At 38.2% G+C, this 22671-nt stretch overlaps 1 protein-coding gene across 1 annotated transcript; it reads right to left on the reverse strand.

The window, feature by feature from the left end:
- Nucleotides 1-3692: 3692 nt before the first annotated feature.
- On the reverse strand, nt 3693-22558 carry LOC139740850 (mitochondrial calcium uniporter regulator 1-like). Its single transcript, XM_071651426.1, has 8 exons — nt 22435-22558; nt 10854-10949; nt 9204-9307; nt 8147-8248; nt 6764-6805; nt 5883-5954; nt 4912-5026; nt 3693-3751 (listed from the first exon to the last, which is right to left on the reverse strand). The coding sequence occupies exons 1-8, from the start codon at nt 22556-22558 to the stop codon at nt 3693-3695; spliced, it is 714 nt and encodes a 237-aa protein (XP_071507527.1).
- Between the last annotated feature and the right edge of the window lie 113 nt (nt 22559-22671).

Raw genomic sequence — 22671 nt, forward strand, 5'->3', positions numbered from 1 at the left:
TGCAAATTACTATTACTCCTCATGATACACCTGATCTGATCCATTCATCTGATTGGTCAATAATGACCAAATCTAAGTGACAAAGCACTGCCCACAATGAACCTGATGAAGACTAGTCCCAAGGGTACTTGGGCAGGTGTGTATGGGAAATATGTGTTATAGCAAAATCAGTCCGTCCTCAACAGGCGAAGTTACCTTAGACAACATGCCATGGATTTTCACTTGAAAATGAAAAATGGCAAGTAAGCTTGCATTACATTCAATCCCTTATGACTGTTCAGAATAACAAACAGTTGGCCTTGAAATTTTGACATATTTGTTTTGGGTGTTTGTTTGTTTGGTTTTTTTGGGGGGTTGTTTTGTTCTGTTTTTTGTCTTTTGATCATTATATACTTCTGAAAGATGCAATACTTGGACTGTTTAGACATTGAGAATATGATCATAACTGTAGGACTTCAAAGATCCAACTACCCTGCAACTACCACTTTAATTCCCAACAGTCAACTTTTATATTTAACAGACTCATATATTTCATGTTACAGACCTCACACAAGAATATTAATGCACAAATACCACACTTTACATCATCCACAAAGAGATTGCAAACTCACTAAAAATTGTAAACATTCGTGAAAAAGCCACGCATTCTCTATCTTTACCTGGCACAACCCAAGAGCGTAAACAAAAATGCTCACAAGAGCAAGATGGAAAGATAGCATTTCTACCCATTTTCAATTTGCCAAGCCAAACCCAACAATATAATTCATTACTCACAATTTACAAACTATCAACTGCTCCAAGGGTCATAGTGCAAATCCATGACCCAAGTTGATTGATCCTGTGATCCACGGCAGAGCTGAAGGTGACAACATGTCTGACAGCATCAATGCACGTCATTAATTCGCGCAATGGCCCAGATGATAGAGCAGTCAATATTTGTTTTATAAAATCACAAAATTCTAGTACAGTATGCACACAGTGGCACAGTCAAGCCAAATGTCTGAAATGGAGCTAGCATGTTGTATTAAAGCTTTGCAGCTAACAATCGTATGACCTCTCTATCATACTTTCCTCCCAGAGACATAAGAGTTTTTCTCACCTCGGAAACCAACCAATCACAGGCTTCCACTCTAACTGAGAGGTGTAAGAACTCACAGATACAGTGTACTGGTTACATATGGATGAGATCCCTATCTGAACCAATAGCCAGTTTGCTTACACAGCATTGATGCCCACAAAAAAGTTGCATATCAAATATATAAATGGAATATATTTGTACTGTACATTGCTCCCATTCCATCATATAAATAATTTATACACATGAAATTTGCTTGCACCATTGTCAAATTGATAGCCTTGTTGATCTGGGGGGTGTTTCATAAAGCTGTTCGTAAAGTCACGAGCGGCTTACAAGCAACTGGTGATCAGTTCTTGTGCTGAATTATGGAAATTCTGATAAGTATAGCACATTAGAACTGATCACCAGCACTCGTAAGTTGTTCGTAACTTGTTGTTCGTCCTGCTATGATTTGAAGACATTAGCAATTATATATATATTTTCATTTTGCACTTATGCATTTGAGGTATCATTAATACACACTGATGAAAGTAAGCTTTGTGCACTGTTTCTTGCTTCATGCTAGTACTTGTGCGTAAAATAGCAACTTCCACGATGGTGCAGAAATTCTATAAGAGAAATCGTCGACCTGCCACTTTGGAATGCAGAGTATCAGGGACCAATAAGTCACTGCAATAATCTACATGTGGATAATCACTTGACTGGTACAGCTTGATGCTTGAAGAGAAACTGCACTCCATATTTGACGTGATATTGGTAACACATATTGTTTTTAAAGAATGTGAAAAATTGAGTTAGATCAAACAAGAAAGTGTTTTTCAAGTATCGTACATTTTCATCAAACAGTTGACTGATTACCAAATTATTCCATCATCCAAATTATGCAAGGACATAAAATCATTGCCTTAGAGGTCTCTCAGTGACTTGGAAAACACATCTTCACTACATTATTCTCTTTAAGAATCAGTATTTTACAAAGAAATTACAGCCTTTGCACCAAGTTATCCCACAAAAGTTAACAAAAAGTAATGATATATCATTGAAAGGGAAGGTAAAGTGCGAGTTATTGGGCTATAACTATGTTTCACAAAGACAAGTTGACTGCAGATTCTGTTTTGCTGTTGTTGTTTTTTCTTTGTCTGAGTTTATACAACATGGAATATCTCTGTACGTGATTCAACTCACATAGCACCTATGGTCTAACATCATATTATTTCATGTTACGGTGAAAAAAAAAAAATGGTTACAAGACAATGACTCATTCATTGAGGCTGTTGAGATTTCTGATTTTATCATAATATAACTGTCCTACTATCATCATCGCCACTAGTATCATCATAATTATTATAATTATCATTATATTACTAATTTATAACTTGAAATTCATGAAAACATTTTTCTGACATTTGTGACAACTGATGATGTTTAAAAATGACAAATATGAAAAAGGGCTTAAAAACTTCTCATGTCCACCAGGATATTCAATATTTCTGCAGCTCCAAGTGAAAACACTTAAAATATGACAAGGAAATGTGAGAAGAGATGAACACTTGAAAGTTATGATCCATCACACAATGTGGTCAGTCTTGTCATGTCATGATTTCTCATTATAGCAGGGGAGGTTTTCTGCTTTACTGAACTGTGGTAGAGAAATAAATAATAACAATAATGAAATGATATACTAATGATGGTTGTAGACCTGCTCTGTCACGACTGATCATCAACCCTTCAAACCTTTTCTAATATAATATGTGGAGGAAATATTTTCACTGACAAAAATTGATCAGTTATATGTTTTGAAAGTGACAGAGGTACCTGTAGTTGCATATATTAATGTAATTTTTGTAGAAATGAGCACAAAAATCTCCAGTTATGTAAAAAACACCAAAGTAATCAAGTGAGAATTACACTTGGCACAATCCTGTCAGGAATGGCATCCGTTGACCCTAAATTTGTTAACCAGTTACATACTGAATTCTGAAATGCCCATAGACTTTGCTACGCATGCCTACAGGTTCCTGTACAAAACAGGTTAACAAACATTGATAAGATAGAGCCATACACAGATGCTTGGACTGCTGTCATCTTTAAATTCAAACCTGATTTGTGCTCACACATAGCAAACTACCCTCTTTTCCAAACATATACATCACTGCTGATGCACTTGAAGAATTGACAATTGTTACCACATCTAGCACTTTCACATGCAGGAATGTTGTCAACCAATTACTGTAAAAGTGGAAATTTTTGCACATTTTGTGCAACTAGAAATAAGCGCGAAAATAAAGACATGCACATATTTTCGCATGTCATATGGTCAATTAATACATGTCTTGATTCCATGGAATTAAAAACATGCGAAATTCATCTTGCCCAGCCGAGCGCGAACAAATTACTTGCGCAAAAATAACCACTTTAACAGTAAGTCACAAACCATATACTCAGCCACGCCTAGTGTTGTGACATACCCATGAAAGGATAAATTGTTTGTCAGCTTTTATTGAGAGCAACCCTGGGAAAGTATTGTTATTGTAGCATCTACAGAGAATAAAAATATAAAAAATCCTCTATTGCCAATGAGATTGTAACCATGGTAACCGCGTGATGGCAGGTGTCACATGAGCATAATGCGGTAGATGCCGAGACCTAATGTAACGCAGCCAAGGATTGTGCCTGAAATGGGAAGAAAACAAAACAACAACAACAACAAAAAAATGAGGCATTAATCCTCAGTCGTTATCTATATATATTTACTATCAACACTAACTACAATAAACATGAATTGCCATAATCATCATCAATTACTTGAATTTTCATAACTACGACATTCTCATCATAATAATTTTCTTCACTGTCATCGTCATCCTCATAATGATCATTAGCATCAATATTATTTATCATCAATTTCATCATTACCTCAGCTAAGAAGGTTATGTTATTGTTAGCCAGGGGCAGATCCAGGAATTCCGTAAAGGGGAAGCGCCATTGCAAAATTAAAGAGGGGCGCATGCACCCCCACTTTTTTTCTCTCTTTTTATTTCTTTTGTTTTAAGCAAAAATAAAGAGGGGGTACATGCTCAGTGTGCCCCCCTCTGGATCCACCACTGTTAGCACTGGTTTGTCTGATTGTTTGTTCGTCTACTTGCGAAATAACTAAAAAAGAAAAGAACAAAGTTGGATGAAATTTGCAGGAAAAGTTGATAATGACACAAGAAACAGATTATCAAATTTTGGTACAAATACACACTGTATGTAGTATTCCGAATCACCGTCTGCATCCAGGATTAGGGAAAAATTTTTTGAAGGACTCTTTATCATTGGGAAAAAGGCCAACAAATGAGGGAATTCAAACTGCACATATACATGATATAACTGAGCACTTGCTCAAGACACAGCAAGAAGCTAAGGTAGAGGCACTCATCGATAAAAGGATTCATTATAATTAGGAAACTGGGCCATTTTTTAGCATACATTGTATGTGTATAAAAATGGGTGGAAATGAGCTGCTTGGTGCAGGTCTGCCCTCTCAGAGTGCTTTTCTAGTTACAAGTGAAACTATTATTGCAAGAAACTTGAACATAATTATCAGCAGCAGTAGTACCATCTTACCAACAGATCATAGCATTCATCATCATCATCACTAGACATCACAAGGTTCATCAGCACAGGACATGACTTCTGGCAAAATGTGGCTCTTTTTCCTACATCATAAAATATCGTTTTCAAAACTACATTGGGGTCTGGTTTCTATGTGTGACACATCAAGCCATTTGGCCTACATTTAACTTTTAAGGAATATTAAAGACAGTTTTTGCCCAAATAACATGCATTACCTGCAAAATACTTGAATGATTCGGTCTTGGTGGCCTCCAGTTTGGCGGTCATGTTGGCCACCTCTGTCCGAATCATCTGGTTCACCTTCTCTAGTTCTTGCTTCTGACCCGCAGCCTGCCGACAACAAACAAGCAAATGATAGCCTGTAGATATTGACCGGCAGTAGAGGCAATATCACAATATGTTCTCATGGTGGATATCATCTCATATCATATACACTACGACAAATTTTCTGCCTCCCCATGGTCAAATCGAAAATGTTAATGCAAAGACATGCCGTAAGGCATACACATACGACAAGTGGATTGTGAAGTGAGATGCCAGTTTATGTCCTGGTTGATTTTACACATGGTTTCAAAATTTGGCATCAAGGATGCAATATAATCTTACAAATTTCATTATTTAAAAAAAGAGCATTTAATGTAGCTTTATGTGCAGGCTGTGGAGGACTTGTGAGGGAAAGACATTGTCATTCTATGTGATTTGCATATATGTAGTTGTGACTAATATCATTATTAGATGAAAACAGCAACACTTTAAAATTCCATTACACTCATATTTCATGTCCAAATTTGGTGACACTTCTACTATTTTGTTTGCTTATTTGTTCATTAAAGTCAACTTAAACATTGAAGTGGCATAAAACTTGTGCAACCTGCCCAGAACAGAATACTGAAGTGACATCAATATGACACTCTACACATCACAGATCATTTGAATTCAGACAGTGGCTTCTAATTACAGGATGCCATTTGCCCCTAACTTGTCATGAGCAACTTCATATATAATTTTGAGCTACACGTATTTCCACAAAGTCAGATGTAAAATCACAAATAAAAAATAAATAGATTTGTATAAAACTCATTATGAAGTTGTCAATGCTTAAAGTTACAGTCTGGACAATTCATACAACTTTGAAAGACACAAGTAAGACTATGGTCACTAGTTTTAATAGATAAATGCCACTCACCATCTCAACTGATCGACTCTTCTCTAGATTGATGTCCAGCTTTACTGTGTTGGCAAGCTTTTGAATTTCATCCTGGGATTATAAAAGAAAAACAATCAAATGAAAATAAAAATGAAAGAAATAGTTGCAAAACTTGAAAGTACAAAAGAAAATACTTTTGGTAGGGCTGCACACTGACCCATTTTTTCTGCTGGTCCGACCTGTCTGTTGGACCAGTAGGTACCCAGTTTTTCTATTTTCTACTGGTCCATTCCTGAAAAAAAAAATTACTGGTCCGATAGTGATTTTTACTGGTCAGGGACTGTCGGACCAGTGCCAGTGTGCAGCGCTGCTTTTGGTAAGAAGTTCTGTGTTGAGAGAAAATCTGGGTTGATTTCTAGATTTCATTAAAACTCTGAGAAAGGGGTTTTGAATTATTCAAAGGACAAGTTTTCAAGATTATGTACTGGCTTTAAATTAATCAAGCGTTTTATACACAGAAAAACCCCCCAGGAGAATAATATTTGAATAGTGATGTACACTGAACTACATACCTAGACAAAAAAGAAGAAGATATTAATAAGCAAAGATAGGGAGATTACAACATTTTTGATAAAATCAATAGTTTAGTAATTTGTACAGTGTTACTGAAAAATAATCTAACAACACTGGAGTTACTGGAGTAACGTTGAGTACTTTTCATTTAAAATATGCCTCATACCATAAATTCTTTTTCCATCAAACTTTAGCTTAGTACATATGAGCATATGATAAACAAAGAAAAGTTGTTTGAGTTGTTTGGGAGCAGTGGTGAACAATACGCATTACTCCTAAGTGAATGCATTCATACCTTAAATGCAATGCTTAAAATATTCATACTTCAACGAAAATTAGAAACCTACGGCAAGGTGTTGCTTGAGTTGCTTCATTTCAATCTCCAATTTCTGCAAGTACAGAAAGAGCAAAAGAGAGACATTAGATGCAAGATATATTCAATGTGACACTAATAACTTGGATAATAAAAGCCAAATACCAGCCGTCAATATAGTAAAAACAATGGAAGAAGTTTTAACAAAGTCAGGAAACTTGGGAAATTCAGAGTTTTATATGTTTTCATCAAAAAGTGATATTAGTTGCAATTGTCTCACGAACAAATTATATGAAGGTAACTTTTGTTAATAATTCAGCAACTAAAGCCCCTCCCCCTCCAAGATTCATTATTGCTAGCTTCTATTTCTTTGATTTCAGTCTCCATGTGAAATAAAGCACACGACAGAGTGGAAGAAACCTGGCTTGCTCCTTCTAATTAATTGTAGAGCACTTGCACCGGGGACCTGTTTGAGCACATGTATCCCCCGAACACATCCCCAATACCCATCTGACTGACTTTTTGGATGATGTTTTAGGCCAAAATGTTGTATAATATGGCAACTGTCCCAGGATACAATGAAATCCAGTGAGAAATAAGGCTGGTACAGCACATACAAGGAATATGACATGTCATCCTATAAAAGTCCAAACAATGAGGGCGCTGTCAATATATGTCAATGCAAACTTTCCTTACCTAGAATAACTCCCCATAAACCTCAATAGCAAGTCTGAATGAAATAGAGAGGCCAAACCATAGTACTGTATCCTCTGAATTCTGTTCGGGGCATACAATTAACTCTCACAGTGCTTTCTTTATTTATTGTACATCTACTGAAGTGTGCTTTGTCAACCAGCCCAGATGTCCAAAGACTAACTGTCTGTTTCTCCTCACCCTTTAATCCAATGGTCTTCCTGTCATTGTTAGGCCAGAGCAGGTCATGCTTGAGTTAACTGGCTTACTAGAATTTCTTCTACATAGTCAAGTGCTTGGGGATCAACTATTCACTAAAAATGCTTGTGAAAAAGCTTGACAAGTCATAGTCAAGTGTCTGTGCATATATATACAGTTTAAACAAGCATGGAAACAAGCAGTAGAGTTTAAATCATGCATAGAATATATGATGAGGTGCCTGACACAGGTTAAGATATAAAACACATCAATTTGACTGATTTGATTGTTTCTTTGAATCCATGCATTGATTACTGTTGCAAAGCATATAATGTGCACATTGCTAAAGTGTGAAATATCATGTGTATGTAGGTGTGTGTGTATGTGTGTGCGTGTGTGATCAGTGAAAGACAGACACAGCAATTTCATCAGGGGCACTTTAAATACTAAGCGCTACATAGGGAAATTAGTTTACTGTCACTCATTTCCTGAGAGATTTAGTCACAGAAACTGTATCTCGCCTAACCTCATTCTTGCTCCGTAACGCCGAGAATTCACTCTTCTCCAGGATCACCATGTCCTTCTTGACCGACGCTATGTGGGACATGACCTGCTGGATGACAATCTCCTATGCAGTTACAGCAATTTCCATCATTGTGGGGAATACAACACGACAAACAAAGAGATTACAATCATGATCAACGATATTTACGGAGATAGAATGTAGATCTTCACAGACACACAAGTATCTAGGTAGGGCCTATTATAGTTCCGAAACAATACGTAGGTATGTACCATGAGTTTCTATGATATTATGACAACATGGTGAGAAGTCTGGAAATCAATTTTTTGTGCTAATAGAAGATTTTTAAATGGTGTAACAACTTACATGGCATGTACCTGTAAGTAATATGCAAGAAATGATAATTCTGAATAACTTCCTTTTTCCACAAAAAACCTTACAAATTTATGGATCTATCTTATCCCCTCTTGTTATATCGCCATCCCCTCTTGTTTTATCGCCGAACCCTGATTTTAGATTATACTTTCTCACTACTGAAGTGTGAAAATTGTGTGTGTGTGTGTGTGTGTGTGTGTGTGTGTGTGTGTGTGTGAACTTGAACTTGAACAGTAAACTCTAGAGCTAATTTACTGTAACTCAACATCAGAAACCAAATGTATAGTCGTTTTGAGAGTGTTTTACTACGTGCAGTTCTGATATGGCATAAACCAGAGAGCAGGCAGTTGAGTTTACACACAAAATGTTCAAGATTAAGGCCAGAAAACACAATGCTAGCAGAGAATACAGACAGATTACAAACATCAAAGGGTGAATAAATCAGGACACGCACAACCAGTTCTCTGCACTCAGTCGAGCATAGAAGAATGAAGTATGGTATAAAAAAAAAGTGCAAAGAGTGTAAAGGACATGTATCCCTACAACACCTGTAGAGACTAGGGTTGTAGCATGGAGCTCCAAAAGTTTTAACTCCATGGTTGTAGAGACAGAGGAAGCATTAGCTGGATGAAATGATTTGTCTCTGTGCTGTGAATTAAAAAAAAAAAAGATAAACAAAACATACTTGCTGCTCCTTCGTCACTAACTCCTTTTCATTCAGCTCAGCATTTTTCTGCATAACATCGACCAGAATCGCTACAAGGCACTCTGCTTCGGTCGTTTTTACTCCTGCAAGGAGAAAAGCATAAAATACACAATAAGATAATAAGTTAAGATAAAAAGAATTAAACAAAAACTTTAGAAAAAGTTCAAAAATGTTGACTGAACTAAACATGTACAAGATATGTTACTTGAAGGTTTAGAAGATGATACTCATTCACTTGAAAATCCACTGTACCATGTTGATATCAAATTCTGGTGATTCAGCTATTTCACAGTGCCCAGGAGTTCTTTGTGAGTCTTGGGGAAATTTTTCATTGTTTTGTTCAAAATGTTTACATTTCCAAATAATATTGTTATTTGCTGTGGTAACCTTGTCACAGAATTAAAATCAACTCATTTTAAGTTTTTTTTTGATGAACTCCATTTTTGTTATCATACCAGATGTTGTTCTAATCCTTCAAAATGAAACTGAATCAGGCCTATGGGAATTGACAGTGAGCTAAATCAATTCGAGCACATGCAACAAAATATTTCAGGCACACATAAAGAAATAAAAAACAAAAAGCCCTTTGTTTACTCCCTCATTTCTACTAGTGGGAGAGAAGAATAATGTAGATTACCAGTGGCTTGGCATACAAACAAATATATACATATATGCTCCAACTTATAAATTAAGATTTGACAATACACTGTAACTACTGAAAAACAATATATCCATCTATGAAGGAAAACTGGTAATAACACCACTGAGATTTCACACACCATCAGGTTCATAATACAACACAAATCACAGACCGAATTACCAGCTCAAAACCAACAATAAGTTGCAGATTAGGATTCTCTTTAATTGATCAAAATATATCACTAGGGTTGACCAACTCATATTTTTTATTTTTGCCCTACCTGATATTATTTTTGTCTACCTACTGTCAAAATTCAGCAGCCTGCCCAAGTGACCCAAATCTTTAAATCCTCTTTTCTCATTTTTTCTATGAAACTGCACCATTAAATTCTGTCATATTTCAATAACTTTTTGAATGGGTTAGAATGTTCTTAAATGTAAACAAGTTATATATCATTTTAAAGCTAAGAGCTTACTTTCTAAAATACAATTATATAGTAAACAATGCAATTCATTATGGTCTACTTTTGTGAGTTTTGCACTGGGTGGATGCATATATGACAGTAAAGATTTAATCACAAGGTTTTTGTTTGTTTTCTGTTCTCTCTCTAAGGTCTCTTGTGGTTTCTGGTTGCTTCAATAGACAATCCTGATTTCCATTTTTAATTTTGGAAGGATAAACTCTCACAAGCACAGAAAACATCGAACTGTAGGCATTTTACACACTGTAGGCATTTTACACACACACATTTATTTTACAAACAAATCATTGTTGAGGGATCAAGATTTTCAACTTGTGATAACTTTGGTTGCCCCACTGAAAAGATTCATCTTAATCAGTCGTTATATTATTGATATATATTTATATATATATATATATATATATATATATATACGTCATGAATGTTACATACATCTATGCTGCAAAAGGATCAATTTTGAAATCCACATTCTGATGCACTTGCACAATACTTCATGAGTTTCACTCACCACTGCCTTCCATGGCCTTCACTGCACTGTGCGTATCGATAAATATTCTCTCTGGTGTAGTCACTGTAGTTATTTGACTCCTTGGTAGAAAAGAACCTGTCAATTGACAAGATGGTCATTCAAAACATTAAAAAAATATAAAAAAGAATTACATTCACTGGAAACAGCCAACAGATTTACATTTGCATATTAATTCATCTAGGTATTTAATCTAGGTAAGTCACCTAGGTACATCTAGGATAGGAATGAAGAAGATATATAGTTTGTGTATAATAGATACATAAATCATGACATTTTGTTTCAATCAGTGAACTGCATTTATAGGTACATTCCAACTTATTCTTGCGATGTATTCCAGTAATTAAGTACAAATGATATCAAAAATTTGACTTAACAACATATTATACAAAACTTATTGAAAAAAAACACACACAAAATTCTTTTGAGTCAAAAAGTATAAGCATTGACATTGTGTGGGACTAGATGAGGGATGATACATAAATCTGTAATCAATTGCCAATACTTCAGTTTTCAATCTGTTTTAATGTTTCAACCTTTAAAGGTCCTGTTTACCTTTAGGAACAGTGATTTAAAATATTTTTTGAGACATGATATTTAATGTATATGTGTAGGTCTGTTGAACCACAAAACATCCTATTATAAAATCTTCGTGATAAAGCCTACAATTTAAGGAGATATTGATCTGTATTTTTCTCAATAAACCGTAACTACTATACTAGTGTAGACTGTTTAGTCTGGAAACATTTTTATTATAACTATTGTTCACATTTTGTATATTTAACAATTCTTAACATTGATTTTACCCATTCAAAATTTTACAGGACTTGGTTGTTTCTCTCCCTAACTCACATTTTAGAACTATTTTAAAGCACTAGTGCTTGGTTTTTGTTTCATCTACAAATGGTAAATTATGCCTTTAAACCTTTGTACTGTACCACATAAATTGAAATTCTTCTTCGGTCTACATACCTGAGAAGGTCGAAGCAAATTCTTAGACCAGATTATGAAAATGTGCTAATTACATCTTGTTTGCCATGCCATTAGTCAAATACTGCGTGGCAAAGCATACTCAACAGCCTTAACAGATTCAACTTACACAGTCTACTGTTGCTACAATATAACACTAAATACAATTTGTATACACACAGAATTTCCAGAACACTATGCAAAGCAAGCTGCCCATAATTCGACCATAACGCCGTCCAAGATTTGAATGCCGGCTACATGCTGTAGAAACCTATGCTTTCGCACGTGATCAAATTTTGGCATGGGAGGTTGAACCTCAGTGCCGGTTTTTTACTGATTAGAGGATGATATATTAATTTGTAATGAACATAACTTTCACTTGGCAACAGTGAGAGGGGTTTCAGGGATGATGACATTTTATCTGGAAAAGCCCAAGATATTGCAAGACCCGGCCCTCTCCCTGCACTTAAATTCTAACTCATTTAGCTTAGAGAACTTTGGATAATTGATAAAGTAAGCTGCTCATAATTCAACCATAACACAGTCCAAGATTTGACCACCAGCTACATGTACACTCAAAAAAAGAAAGTAAACACTTTTTCGAGGTCATATTTTTCATAGAAGATTTTTATGAAAATCAATATGTTATATAACCATATTAAATATATTTTAAATAGCTATCAACCTAGTAGGTCAATATAAAGGGAAACTTTATGCATGAGCATGGGCGTCACCAGGGGGGGTGCGTTGGGTGCGAACGCACCCCCCTTCAGACCCTTAAAAAAAAAAAAAAAAAAAAAAAAAAAAACCTTCAGTCTGCGAGCGACCTCAACGCCGGACACTAAATTATTATAATTTTTTATCTATTTATCTTTTTTTTTTGTTGAAATTTTGCATCGGGGACAAAAACAAAGAAAAGAAAAAATCGTGGGCAAAAGCAATTCGCACCCCTGGTTCTGGCAGCACTGATTTTATACATAATTATCTACTAGTGCAAGTGTATTATATACAGTGTTGACTATATACATAGATTTTGGACATCCTTCCCATACTTGGTCACTTCGACGCCACCTCGCTGGTGATACCTCCCCCAGTCATGAACATAAACCGACACCCTTGACTACCAGTAGCGAGTCCAGGGGGAGGGGCGCACCGGGCGTCCCCCCCCCCCCCCCCCGCCCCCTCTTAATTTCCAAAGCGAAAAAGTATAGCTACAAACGGCAGTTTTTGGACTGTAAAATGTCAAATTTTCAAGCTCCCTCACTGGCATTTAGTCGTAATGCCATTCTCCTAAAGTTGCTGCCAGTAATTGCCGGCAGTTCCACCCGGTGCGCCCCCCCCCCCCTTACTGCAAAAAATATAGCTACAAACGGCAGTTTTGGGACTGTAAAATGTCACAATTTTCAAGCTCGCTCGCTCCGCTCGCTCGCATTTAAATTCTCCTAATATTGCTGCCAGTAATTGCCAGCAGTTGCCCGGTGCGCCCCCTCAATTTCGAAAGCAAAAAAAAAAAAAAAAAAAAGATATAGCATCAAACGGCAGTTTTGGGACTGTAAAATGTCAAAATTTTCAAGCTCGCTCTCTTCGCTCGCTCGCATTGAATCTTTATGCAATTCCCCAGATGTTGCTGCCAGTAATTGCCAGCAGTTGCGCCCGGTGGCATGCGCTCCACCCCCCCCCCCCCGCCCCCTTTAATTTCCAAAGCGAAAAATATGGCTAAGAACGGCAGTTTTTGGACTGTAAAACGTAAAATTTTCAAGCTCGCTCGCATTTAATCGTTATGCAATTCACCTGATGTTGCTGCCAGTAATTGCCAGCAGTTCCGTCCGGTGCGCCCCCTCCCTTAATTTCCAAAGCGAAAAAATATGGCTAAGAACGGCAGTTTTTGGACTGTAAAATGTAAAATTTTCAAGCTCGCTCTCTTCGCTCGCTCGCATTTAATCGTTATGCAATTCCCCTGATGTTACTGCCAGCAATCGTCCAGTTGCGCCGGTGCGCCCCCCCCCCCTTAATTTCCAAAGCGAAAAAATATAGCTACAAACGGCAGTTTTTCTACTGTAAAATGTCAAAAGTTTCAAGCTCGCTCTCTTCGCTCGCTCGCATTGAATCGTTATGCAATTCACCTGATGTTGCTGCCAGTAATTGCCAGCAGTTGCGCCCGGTGGCATGCGCTCCACCCCCCCCCCCCCCGCCCCCTTTAATTTCCAAAGCGAAAAATATGGCTAAGAACGGCAGTTTTTGGACTGTAAAACGTAAAATTTTCAAGCTCGCTCGCATTTAATCGTTATGCAATTCACCTGATGTTGCTGCCAGTAATTGCCAGCAGTTCCGCCCGGTGCGCCCCCTCCCTTAATTTCCAAAGCGAAAAAATATGGCTAAGAACGGCAGTTTTTGGACTGTAAAATGTAAAATTTTCAAGCTCGCTCTCTTCGCTCGCTCGCATTTAATCGTTATGCAATTCCCCTGATGTTACTGCCAGCAATCGTCCAGTTGCGCCGGTGCGCCCCCCCCCCCCTTAATTTCCAAAGCGAAAAAATATAGCTACAAACGGCAGTTTTTCTACTGTAAAATGTCAAAAGTTTCAAGCTCGCTCTCTTCGCTCGCTCGCATTGAATCGTTATGCAATTCACCTGATGTTGCTGCCAGTAATTGCCAGCAGTTGCGCCCGGTGGCATGCGCTCCACCCCCCCCCCCTTAATTTCCAAAGCGAAAAAATATGGCTAGGAACGGCAGTTTTTGGACTGTAAAATGTAAAATTTTCAAGCTCGCTCGCATCTAATCGTTATGCAATTCACCTGACGTTGCTGCCAGTAGGACCTAATTGCCAGCAGTTCCGCCCGGTGCGCCCCCAAAGATATGGTTAAGAACGGCAGTTTTTGGACTGTAAAATGTAAAATTTTCAAGCTCGCTCTCTTCGCTCGCTCACATTTAATCTTTATGCAATTCCCCAGATGTTACTGCCAGTAATTGTCTGCAGTTGCGCCCGGCGCACCCCCCCCCCTCCTCCCTTAATTTCCAAAGCGAAAAAATATAGCTACAAACGGCAGTTTTTCTACTGTAAAATGTCAAAATTTTCAAGCTCGCTCTCTTCGCTCGCTCGCATTGAATCTTTATGCAATTCCCCAGATGTTGCTGCCAGTAATTTCCAGCAGTTGCGCCCGGTGGCATGCGCTCCACCGCCCCTTTTAATTTACAAAGCGAAAAATATGGCTAAGAACGGCAGCTTTTGGACTGTAAAACGTAAAATTTTCAAGCTCGCTCGCATTTAATCGTTATGCAATTCACCTGATGTTGCTGCCAGTAATTGCCAGCAGTTCCGCCCGGTGCGCCCCCTCCCTTAATTTCCAAAGCGAAAAAATATGGCTAAGAACGGCAGTTTTTTTGACTGTAAAATGTAAAATTTTCAAGCTCCCTCTCTTCGCTCACTCGCATTTAATCTTTATGCAATTCCCCTGATGTTACTGCCAGTAATTGTCTGCAGTTGCGCCCGGTACGCCCCCCCCCCCTTAATTTCCAAAGCGAAAAAATATAGCTACAAACGGCAGTTTTTCTACTGTAAAATGTCAAAATTTTCAAGCTCGCTCTCTTCGCTCGCTCGCATAGAATCGTCATGCATGCAACTCACCTGATGTTGCTGCCAGTAATTGCCAGCAGTTGCGCCCGGTGGCATGCGCTCCACCCCCCTTAATTTCCAAAGCGAAAAAAATATGGCTAAGAACGGCAGTTTTTGGACTGTAGAATGTAAAATTTTCAAGCTCACTCGCATTTAATCGTTATGCAATTCACCTGATGTTGCTGCCAGTAATTGCCAGCAGTTCCGCCCGGTGCGCCCCCTCCCTTAATTTCCAAAGCGAAAAAATATGGCTAAGAACGGCAGTTTTTGGACTGTAAACTGTAAAATTTTCAAGCTCGCTCTCTTCGCTCGCTCGCATTTAATCGTCATGCATGCAACTCACCTGATGTTGCTGCCAGTAATTGCCAGCAGTTGCGCCCGGTGGCATGCGCTCCACCCCCCTTAATTTCCAAAGCGAAAAAATATGCCTAAGAACGGCAGTTTTTGGACTGTAAAATGTAAAATTTTCAAGCTCGCTCGCATTTAATCGTTATGCAATTCACCTGATGTTGCTGCCAGTAATTGCCAGCAGTTGCGCCAGGTGGCATGAGCTCCACCTCCCCCCCCCCTTGATTTCCAAAGCGAAAAAATATGGCTAAGAACGGCACCTTTTGGACTGTAAAATGTAAAATTTTCAAGCTCGCTCGCATTTAATCGTTATGCAATTCACCTGATGTTGCTGCCAGTAATTGCCAGCAGTTCCGCCCGGTGCGCCCCCTCCCTTTATTTCCAAAGCGAAAAAATATAGCAACAAACAGCAGGGTTTTTTTTTTACTGTAAAATGTCAAAATATTCAAGCTCGCTCGCTCCGCTCGCTCGCATTTAATTGTTATGCCTTTCTCCTGATGTTGCTGCCAGTAATTGCCTGCAGCTGCGCCCGGTGCGCCCTCCCCCCTTTATTTCCAAAGCGAAAAAATATAGCTCCAAATGGTAGTTTTTTTACTGTAAAAGATGAAATCCTAGCTACGCCGGTGCCCTTTCCCCGCTTGGTGTTCCTCAACAACAGTAAAAGTCTAGGGATTGAGAGCTTCCTATATTCCGAATGTCTGTCAAAAAAAAAAAGCCTCGTTACATTAGGGTCAAAATGCACCCCCCTTGAAAAAAAGCTGGTGACGCCCCTGATGAGTGAATACAGTCATTTTTGTCCTCCAAGGCACAAAAGTAAAAACTGCAAAAATTGACATGTTGCCTTTCATTTGCAAATGACCTTTAAGATAACAATGATAACAAAAAGACCAGTTTAACATGAGAGACATGAGTGAAATAGCAAATACAAGTTTTTGTTCTTTATATCTCTTTACAACCTCAAACAAATCAAAGTGGGAAACTATAGGGGAAAAAAAAATTCTGTCAACTCAAACTTCAAATGACACAGGGAAGATGATTAAATTTATAAACAGAATATCTTCAATTCATTCTTTTAATTTAGTGATTTAAGAATTCTGGAGACAAATTCAAGACCCAAATATCATTTTACAATATTTCCTAATTTGAGAAATCAGTTCAAATTCTTACCATTTTTTAAAAAATATTGCTTCCTCTCGTGATTCATTTGAATTTGACAGAAGATTCTTCATTTTCCTCCATTATTCATAGCCTACGTTGATCTTTTGGGCTTCAAAGATAGAGATCATATGTTTATCTTTTCTATGTCTTATATTGCGTTAATTTTTTCTTTTGTTCTTATTGTTGCACGGAAGACCACTTATACTCATGAATGATAACTTTTCATTTTTGAAATTTTTACTTTTGTGCCTTGGAAGAGAAAAAGAAAGGTGTTCACTCATGCGTAAAGTTTCCTTTTTTTATTGACCTACCAGGTTGATAGATATTTAAATTACCTTGCATATGGTAACTAATAGTTTTCTACTTTAACTTTTAGCCAAATATTCTATGAGAAATATGAGCTTGAAAAAGTGTTTACTTTCTTGTTTTGCCGAGTGTAGAAACCTACATTTTTGCACGCAATCAAATTTTGGCATGGGAGGTTGAACCTTGGCCTTGGTGCAGAATTTTACTTACCTGTAGGCCCCTAGAGCTAGAGTCTAAGGGTGGTATTCTGAAAAACTTCCTAAGTTTCTTCCCAAGTCAGAAAGTTAGGAAGTGCCTAGGCCCTAGAAAAGACAGAATTGGTATTTTGAAATTTCTTCCTAGGAACTTCTTAAAGCAAATTAGGCCATCCTTACCCTCGCCCATGTACATATTCTTAAGCCAATATGAAATGCTGTATCATAAGGAACCAGCCAATGGCAATCACATATTAATATAGGGTTAAAAACACGTTTGCGTGGCATGTCCCCTTTCTCATGCCCATTTTGCGCATGTTGCGAGCAGTGAATGACAACTTGACAAGCCCCTATCACAATGACAATGTTTTGCAGCTTGCTATATTAACATTGTACTTACGACAGGGGTGGGGCTTTCCTAAATATCTTCCTTAAAAAAATTCATATTCTAGAAATTGGAATACAGTACCAACTTGCAACTTCTTCCTGCACAATCCTAGTACTAGTACATTGATTGTAATCCTCCTAAGTCAGAAATGTACATATATCTCATCCTCATTTGCATATATATCTTTTTAAGTTTCTTCCTAAAGTTTAGGAAAAAAAGGTAGGAAGACACTTAGGAAGAAATGCAGGAAGATTTTCATAATACCACTTGCGAAAAATCCTGACTTACTGTCACTTAGTTAGGAAAAAAAATTCTTCCTAGCAAGAGTTTCACTTTCATAGTTTCAGAATAAAAGTCTCGGCCCAAGTGTATTGTAAATTAATTTAAAGGACAAGTCCACCTTCATATACATAAGGATTGAGAGAATGCAGCAATATTAGTAGAACACATCAGTGAATGTTTGAGGAAAATTGGACAATCTGTTCAAAAGTTATGAATATTTTAAGTATCTGGGCAGTTACCGCTGGAAGAGAAGACTACTACAGTGTATGATGTCACATGCGTACAACTATATAAGGAAAATAAAAAGAGAATTTCACAAAACTTTACTTTTTGAATAAAGTGCACAGCTCTTCGACTTGCTACTGACGTATGTTAAGGGTAATATTATTTCCCCTGCCTTCTGAAAGAGAGAAGTCGAGTGTTCCTTTGCTATGCAAAAAAAATGGAAATATGTTGAATTTTCTTTATTCTTTCTTTACTCATGTGACATCACAAGCTATTGACCGATTCGGGTTCGTTGAGGGCAGCAGACATTTTACGGCACAGGGCGCAGCCATAGTGGGTGTATCAGCCGACCCCCCTGCTCTCCCCCACCCCGGGGCAACATGTTTATCACGCACTTGTAACAAAGGTTCGCGCACAAGCAAGCATTCGCGCACTCAGTATGAGACGCCCATTGGCTACAGCAGTTTCTCATTCTGCGCGCGTGCTAATGTAGGGAGAGGGGTGGGGGAGTGCGGAGGGGGGGTCGGCTGATACACCCACTATGGCTGCGCCCATGCCAAAAATACACATAGCGCGTCACAGAATCGGTCAATAGTAGTCTTTTCATCCAGCCGTGACTGAGCAGAAGCTTCAAAAATTCGTAACTTTTTAATGGATTGTCCGATTTTGCTCAAACTCTCACTGATGTGTTCTACTATTGCTGCATTCACTCAACCCACATGTCTACGAAGGTGAACTTGTCCTTTAATCTGTAATTTGTAAATTTATGTAAATTTAACAGGTTAATGCATCACAACTCTGAATTTGTAGACGATGGCTCAATTGATGACTCGATCAGTTCATGTACATCTGTGATCCGATTTTCCTTAAATTTTGACTGATACGTTCTACTGAGTAAAATTGCTTCATTCTCTCAATCCTATGTAACGGTTAGAGTCTAAAACTTACTCGGTAGAAAAGTTGTAAGACCTAGGAAATCTAACTTCCGATCCATTAAGATCCTCAATGTCAACTGCCAAAGTATTCGCGCCAAAAAACAGTCTTTCCATCTCCTGACGCAAATACATGATCCAGAAGTTGTCATTGGTACTGAATCATGGTTATCGTCATCAGTCAATAATAATGAGGTATTCCCAACTGATCAGTATCATATTGAGAGAAGAGATAGACCTAATGACCCTCATGGTGGAGTATTTATTGCTACTAAGAGAGAACTTCTAGCTACAAGAGAAATTGAACTTGAAACAGATTGTGAAATTCTCTGGTGTAAATTAAATATGGCGGGATCTAAGACTCTACATATAGCTGCGTACTACAGGCCTCATGAAAATGACGAAGAGAGTCTTGCAGCGCTTCAACGATCCCTTTGTAAATTGAATCGCGATCATATGGTAGTCATAGGAGGTGATTTTAACCTACCTGGATGGGATTGGGAAACAAGACAGGTGAAAGCATGTCATCACCCAGCGCTTCATCATGCTTTTGGTTCTATGCTTGATGACCATGGGTTAACGCAGGTAGTTATGGAAACAACCAGGAAAGAAAACGTCCTTGATCTATTCCTAGTAGATAATCCAACGTTAGTCACTGATGTCTCAGTTGTACCAGGCATTTCAGATCATGATTGCCCAATTCTCACGATTGCTGGTTGTCCAACTCGCCAGAAGCTAGTAAGAAGGAAAATTAACATCTACAGCAAAGCGGATTGGGAGAAATTTGCTGATTTCATGCAAGGTGTAGGCAAGGAAATTGAAGATAAGCTTGACTTTTGCTCAGTGAATGAGGCTTGGGTTATGTTCAAGAATGGAATAGAGAAGGGAATGACAGAGTTTGTTCCACATAAGATGACATCCAAAAAGAATGACATACCTTGGATTTCAAACAAGATTAAAAGGTTGATCAAAAGGAGAGATAGGTTGAACAAAAAAAGTCGGAACATGAAATTGAGAAACGGGGTAGTCCCTTTTCAATTGGAGGAAGAGTTGAAAGCAGTTAAGAAATCACTGCAACAGGAGCTAAGGAGGGCTTACTGGAATTATGTGGAATCTCTTTTTTCTATCGATGAAGATACCACAGAATTTGAGAGTATGAAGAGATTTTGGGGCTTCATCAAACACAACAGAACTGATAATACAGGAATAAGAGAACTGAAAAGTGATGGTATTACGATCACTGATCCAATTGCAAAAGCTGAAGCATTGAACCAACAGTTCAAAAGTGTTTTCACCAAGGAAACTCCCATACCGAATGACTTACTACCGGAAACCTCAGACTTTGAAGAAATGGAGGACATTTTGTTTACATCAAAGGGTGTAGAGAAGTTGCTTTGTGGTTTGAAGACATATAAGGCCCCTGGACCGGATGGTATAACTCCACGAGTCTTGAAGCAGCTGGCAAAAATTCTGGCTCCAATTCTTTGCAATATATTCCGGTTGTCATATGAATTAAGTGAAATACCAAATGATTGGCGTGAAGCAAATGTTGTACCAGTCTACAAGAAAGGTAATCGATCTACTCCTGTAAACTACCGCCCCATTTCGCTGACATGTATTTGCTGTAAACTAATGGAGCACGTTTTAGCCAGCAAAATTATGAAGCACGGGGACGAAAATAACATCATTTTTCCCCTGCAATATGGCTTCCGTAAGAACATGTCATGTGAACAACAATTACTTGGTTTCACAAGCGATTTACATAGGAACTTGGATGCAGGACGTCAAACGGATGTTATAGTCATGGATTTTTCAAAAGCTTTTGACAAGGTTGGGCATGAGCGGCTTTTACGTAAACTGGACTACTATGGTATCAGGGGGAAAAATCTGAAATGGATTCAAAGTTTTCTCAATGGAAGAAGTCAGAGGGTTGTTTTGGATGGTATTAAATCTTCTTCAGTAGCGGTAGGATCTGGAGTGCCTCAGGGGTCGGTTCTTGGGCCTTGCCTCTTTCTACTTTACATCAATGACTTGCCTGATGGTCTCGCGTCAAAGGTTCGCCTTTTTGCCGATGATGCAATTTCTTACATGACCATCGACAATCAACATCATACGCAAAATCTTCAAGAGGACCTAAACAAAATTGGTGACTGGGCGAAAAAATGGATGATGGATTTGAACACAGATAAGTGTAAGGTTTTGACAATATCCAGGAAAAGAAGTAAGGTGCAACACGTGTATCATCTAAATAACGCCCCTCTTGAATCTGTTGAATCCGTGAAGTACTTGGGTGTAACCATCACTTCTGATTTGAAGTGGACCCAACACATTAACAATACTGTCAATAAAGCCAATAACGTGCTTGCATTTCTAAAACGCAATCTTCGCATAAAATCTGATGTTAAAGCCACAGCTTACAAAACGTTGGTTCGACCAATTGTTGAGTATGCTTCCACAGTTTGGGACCCATCTACCAAGAACCTAATACACCAAGTGGAAATGGTCCAGAGAAGAGCTGCGCGATTCACTTTAAATCGCTACCATAACACCTCGAGTGTCACCAAAATGCTACAAGAACTTAATTGGACCACTCTGGAACAGCGCAGAGAAAATGACAGGCTAATTATGATGTACAAAATACACAATAATCTCACTCCTCTTTCAGCACAGGACTATATCATCAAACAGGCTACTCAGTTAACGAGAGCCTCGCAACCACACTCCTACCAGGTACCATATTCGAGAACTGAATCGCATCGCCATTCGTTCTTCCCAAGAACTGTAAGGAACTGGAATTCCCTGTCGTCAGAAATTGTTTCAGCGCCATCTGTGGGATCATTTCGAAACCGTCTAACGGTTGATCACAGTGGCTAGTATTTTCGTCAAATTTTCTATGTGCTTGTAAATATCTGTAAATAAATTGTATTATAATGTAAATAGCACCAGTCTGCAAGAATCTTCAGTCTATTGAAGGAGGCAGACTTAATCAGAAGAAGAAGAAGAAGGTATATTTATATGAAGGTGATTTCCCCACACCCGGAAACGCAGGTATGGGACTGTATTACATGCGTACGCTGAAAGAGATCTGCCGCGATGACTGTTCAGTTACTACTACCCCATACGGAAACAATTAGTTTACCAACTTTACCTTGCAGTTGAAATGTTGCGGTACTTTTCCTCACACATTTCGACAAAATATATCGTTTATGAGCAAGAGATGATACGCTGATAACGTCTCTAATAATATTCGATCTCGTCATGGAGGCTGCCATGTTGGATATCCCACAATGCTGATGGTTGATGATATCACGAGACCGCAGACAATAGAATAACTATGATTGGACAATAATTCTACTTGTGTTTGTAAAGCCTATATGATTGGTCA

This window comes from Diadema antillarum, unplaced genomic scaffold (assembly GCF_040938485.1).
Source record: "Diadema antillarum isolate AM-2024a unplaced genomic scaffold, OU_Dant_1.0 seq00000888_RagTag, whole genome shotgun sequence".
Lineage (NCBI taxonomy): Eukaryota > Metazoa > Echinodermata > Echinoidea > Diadematoida > Diadematidae > Diadema > Diadema antillarum.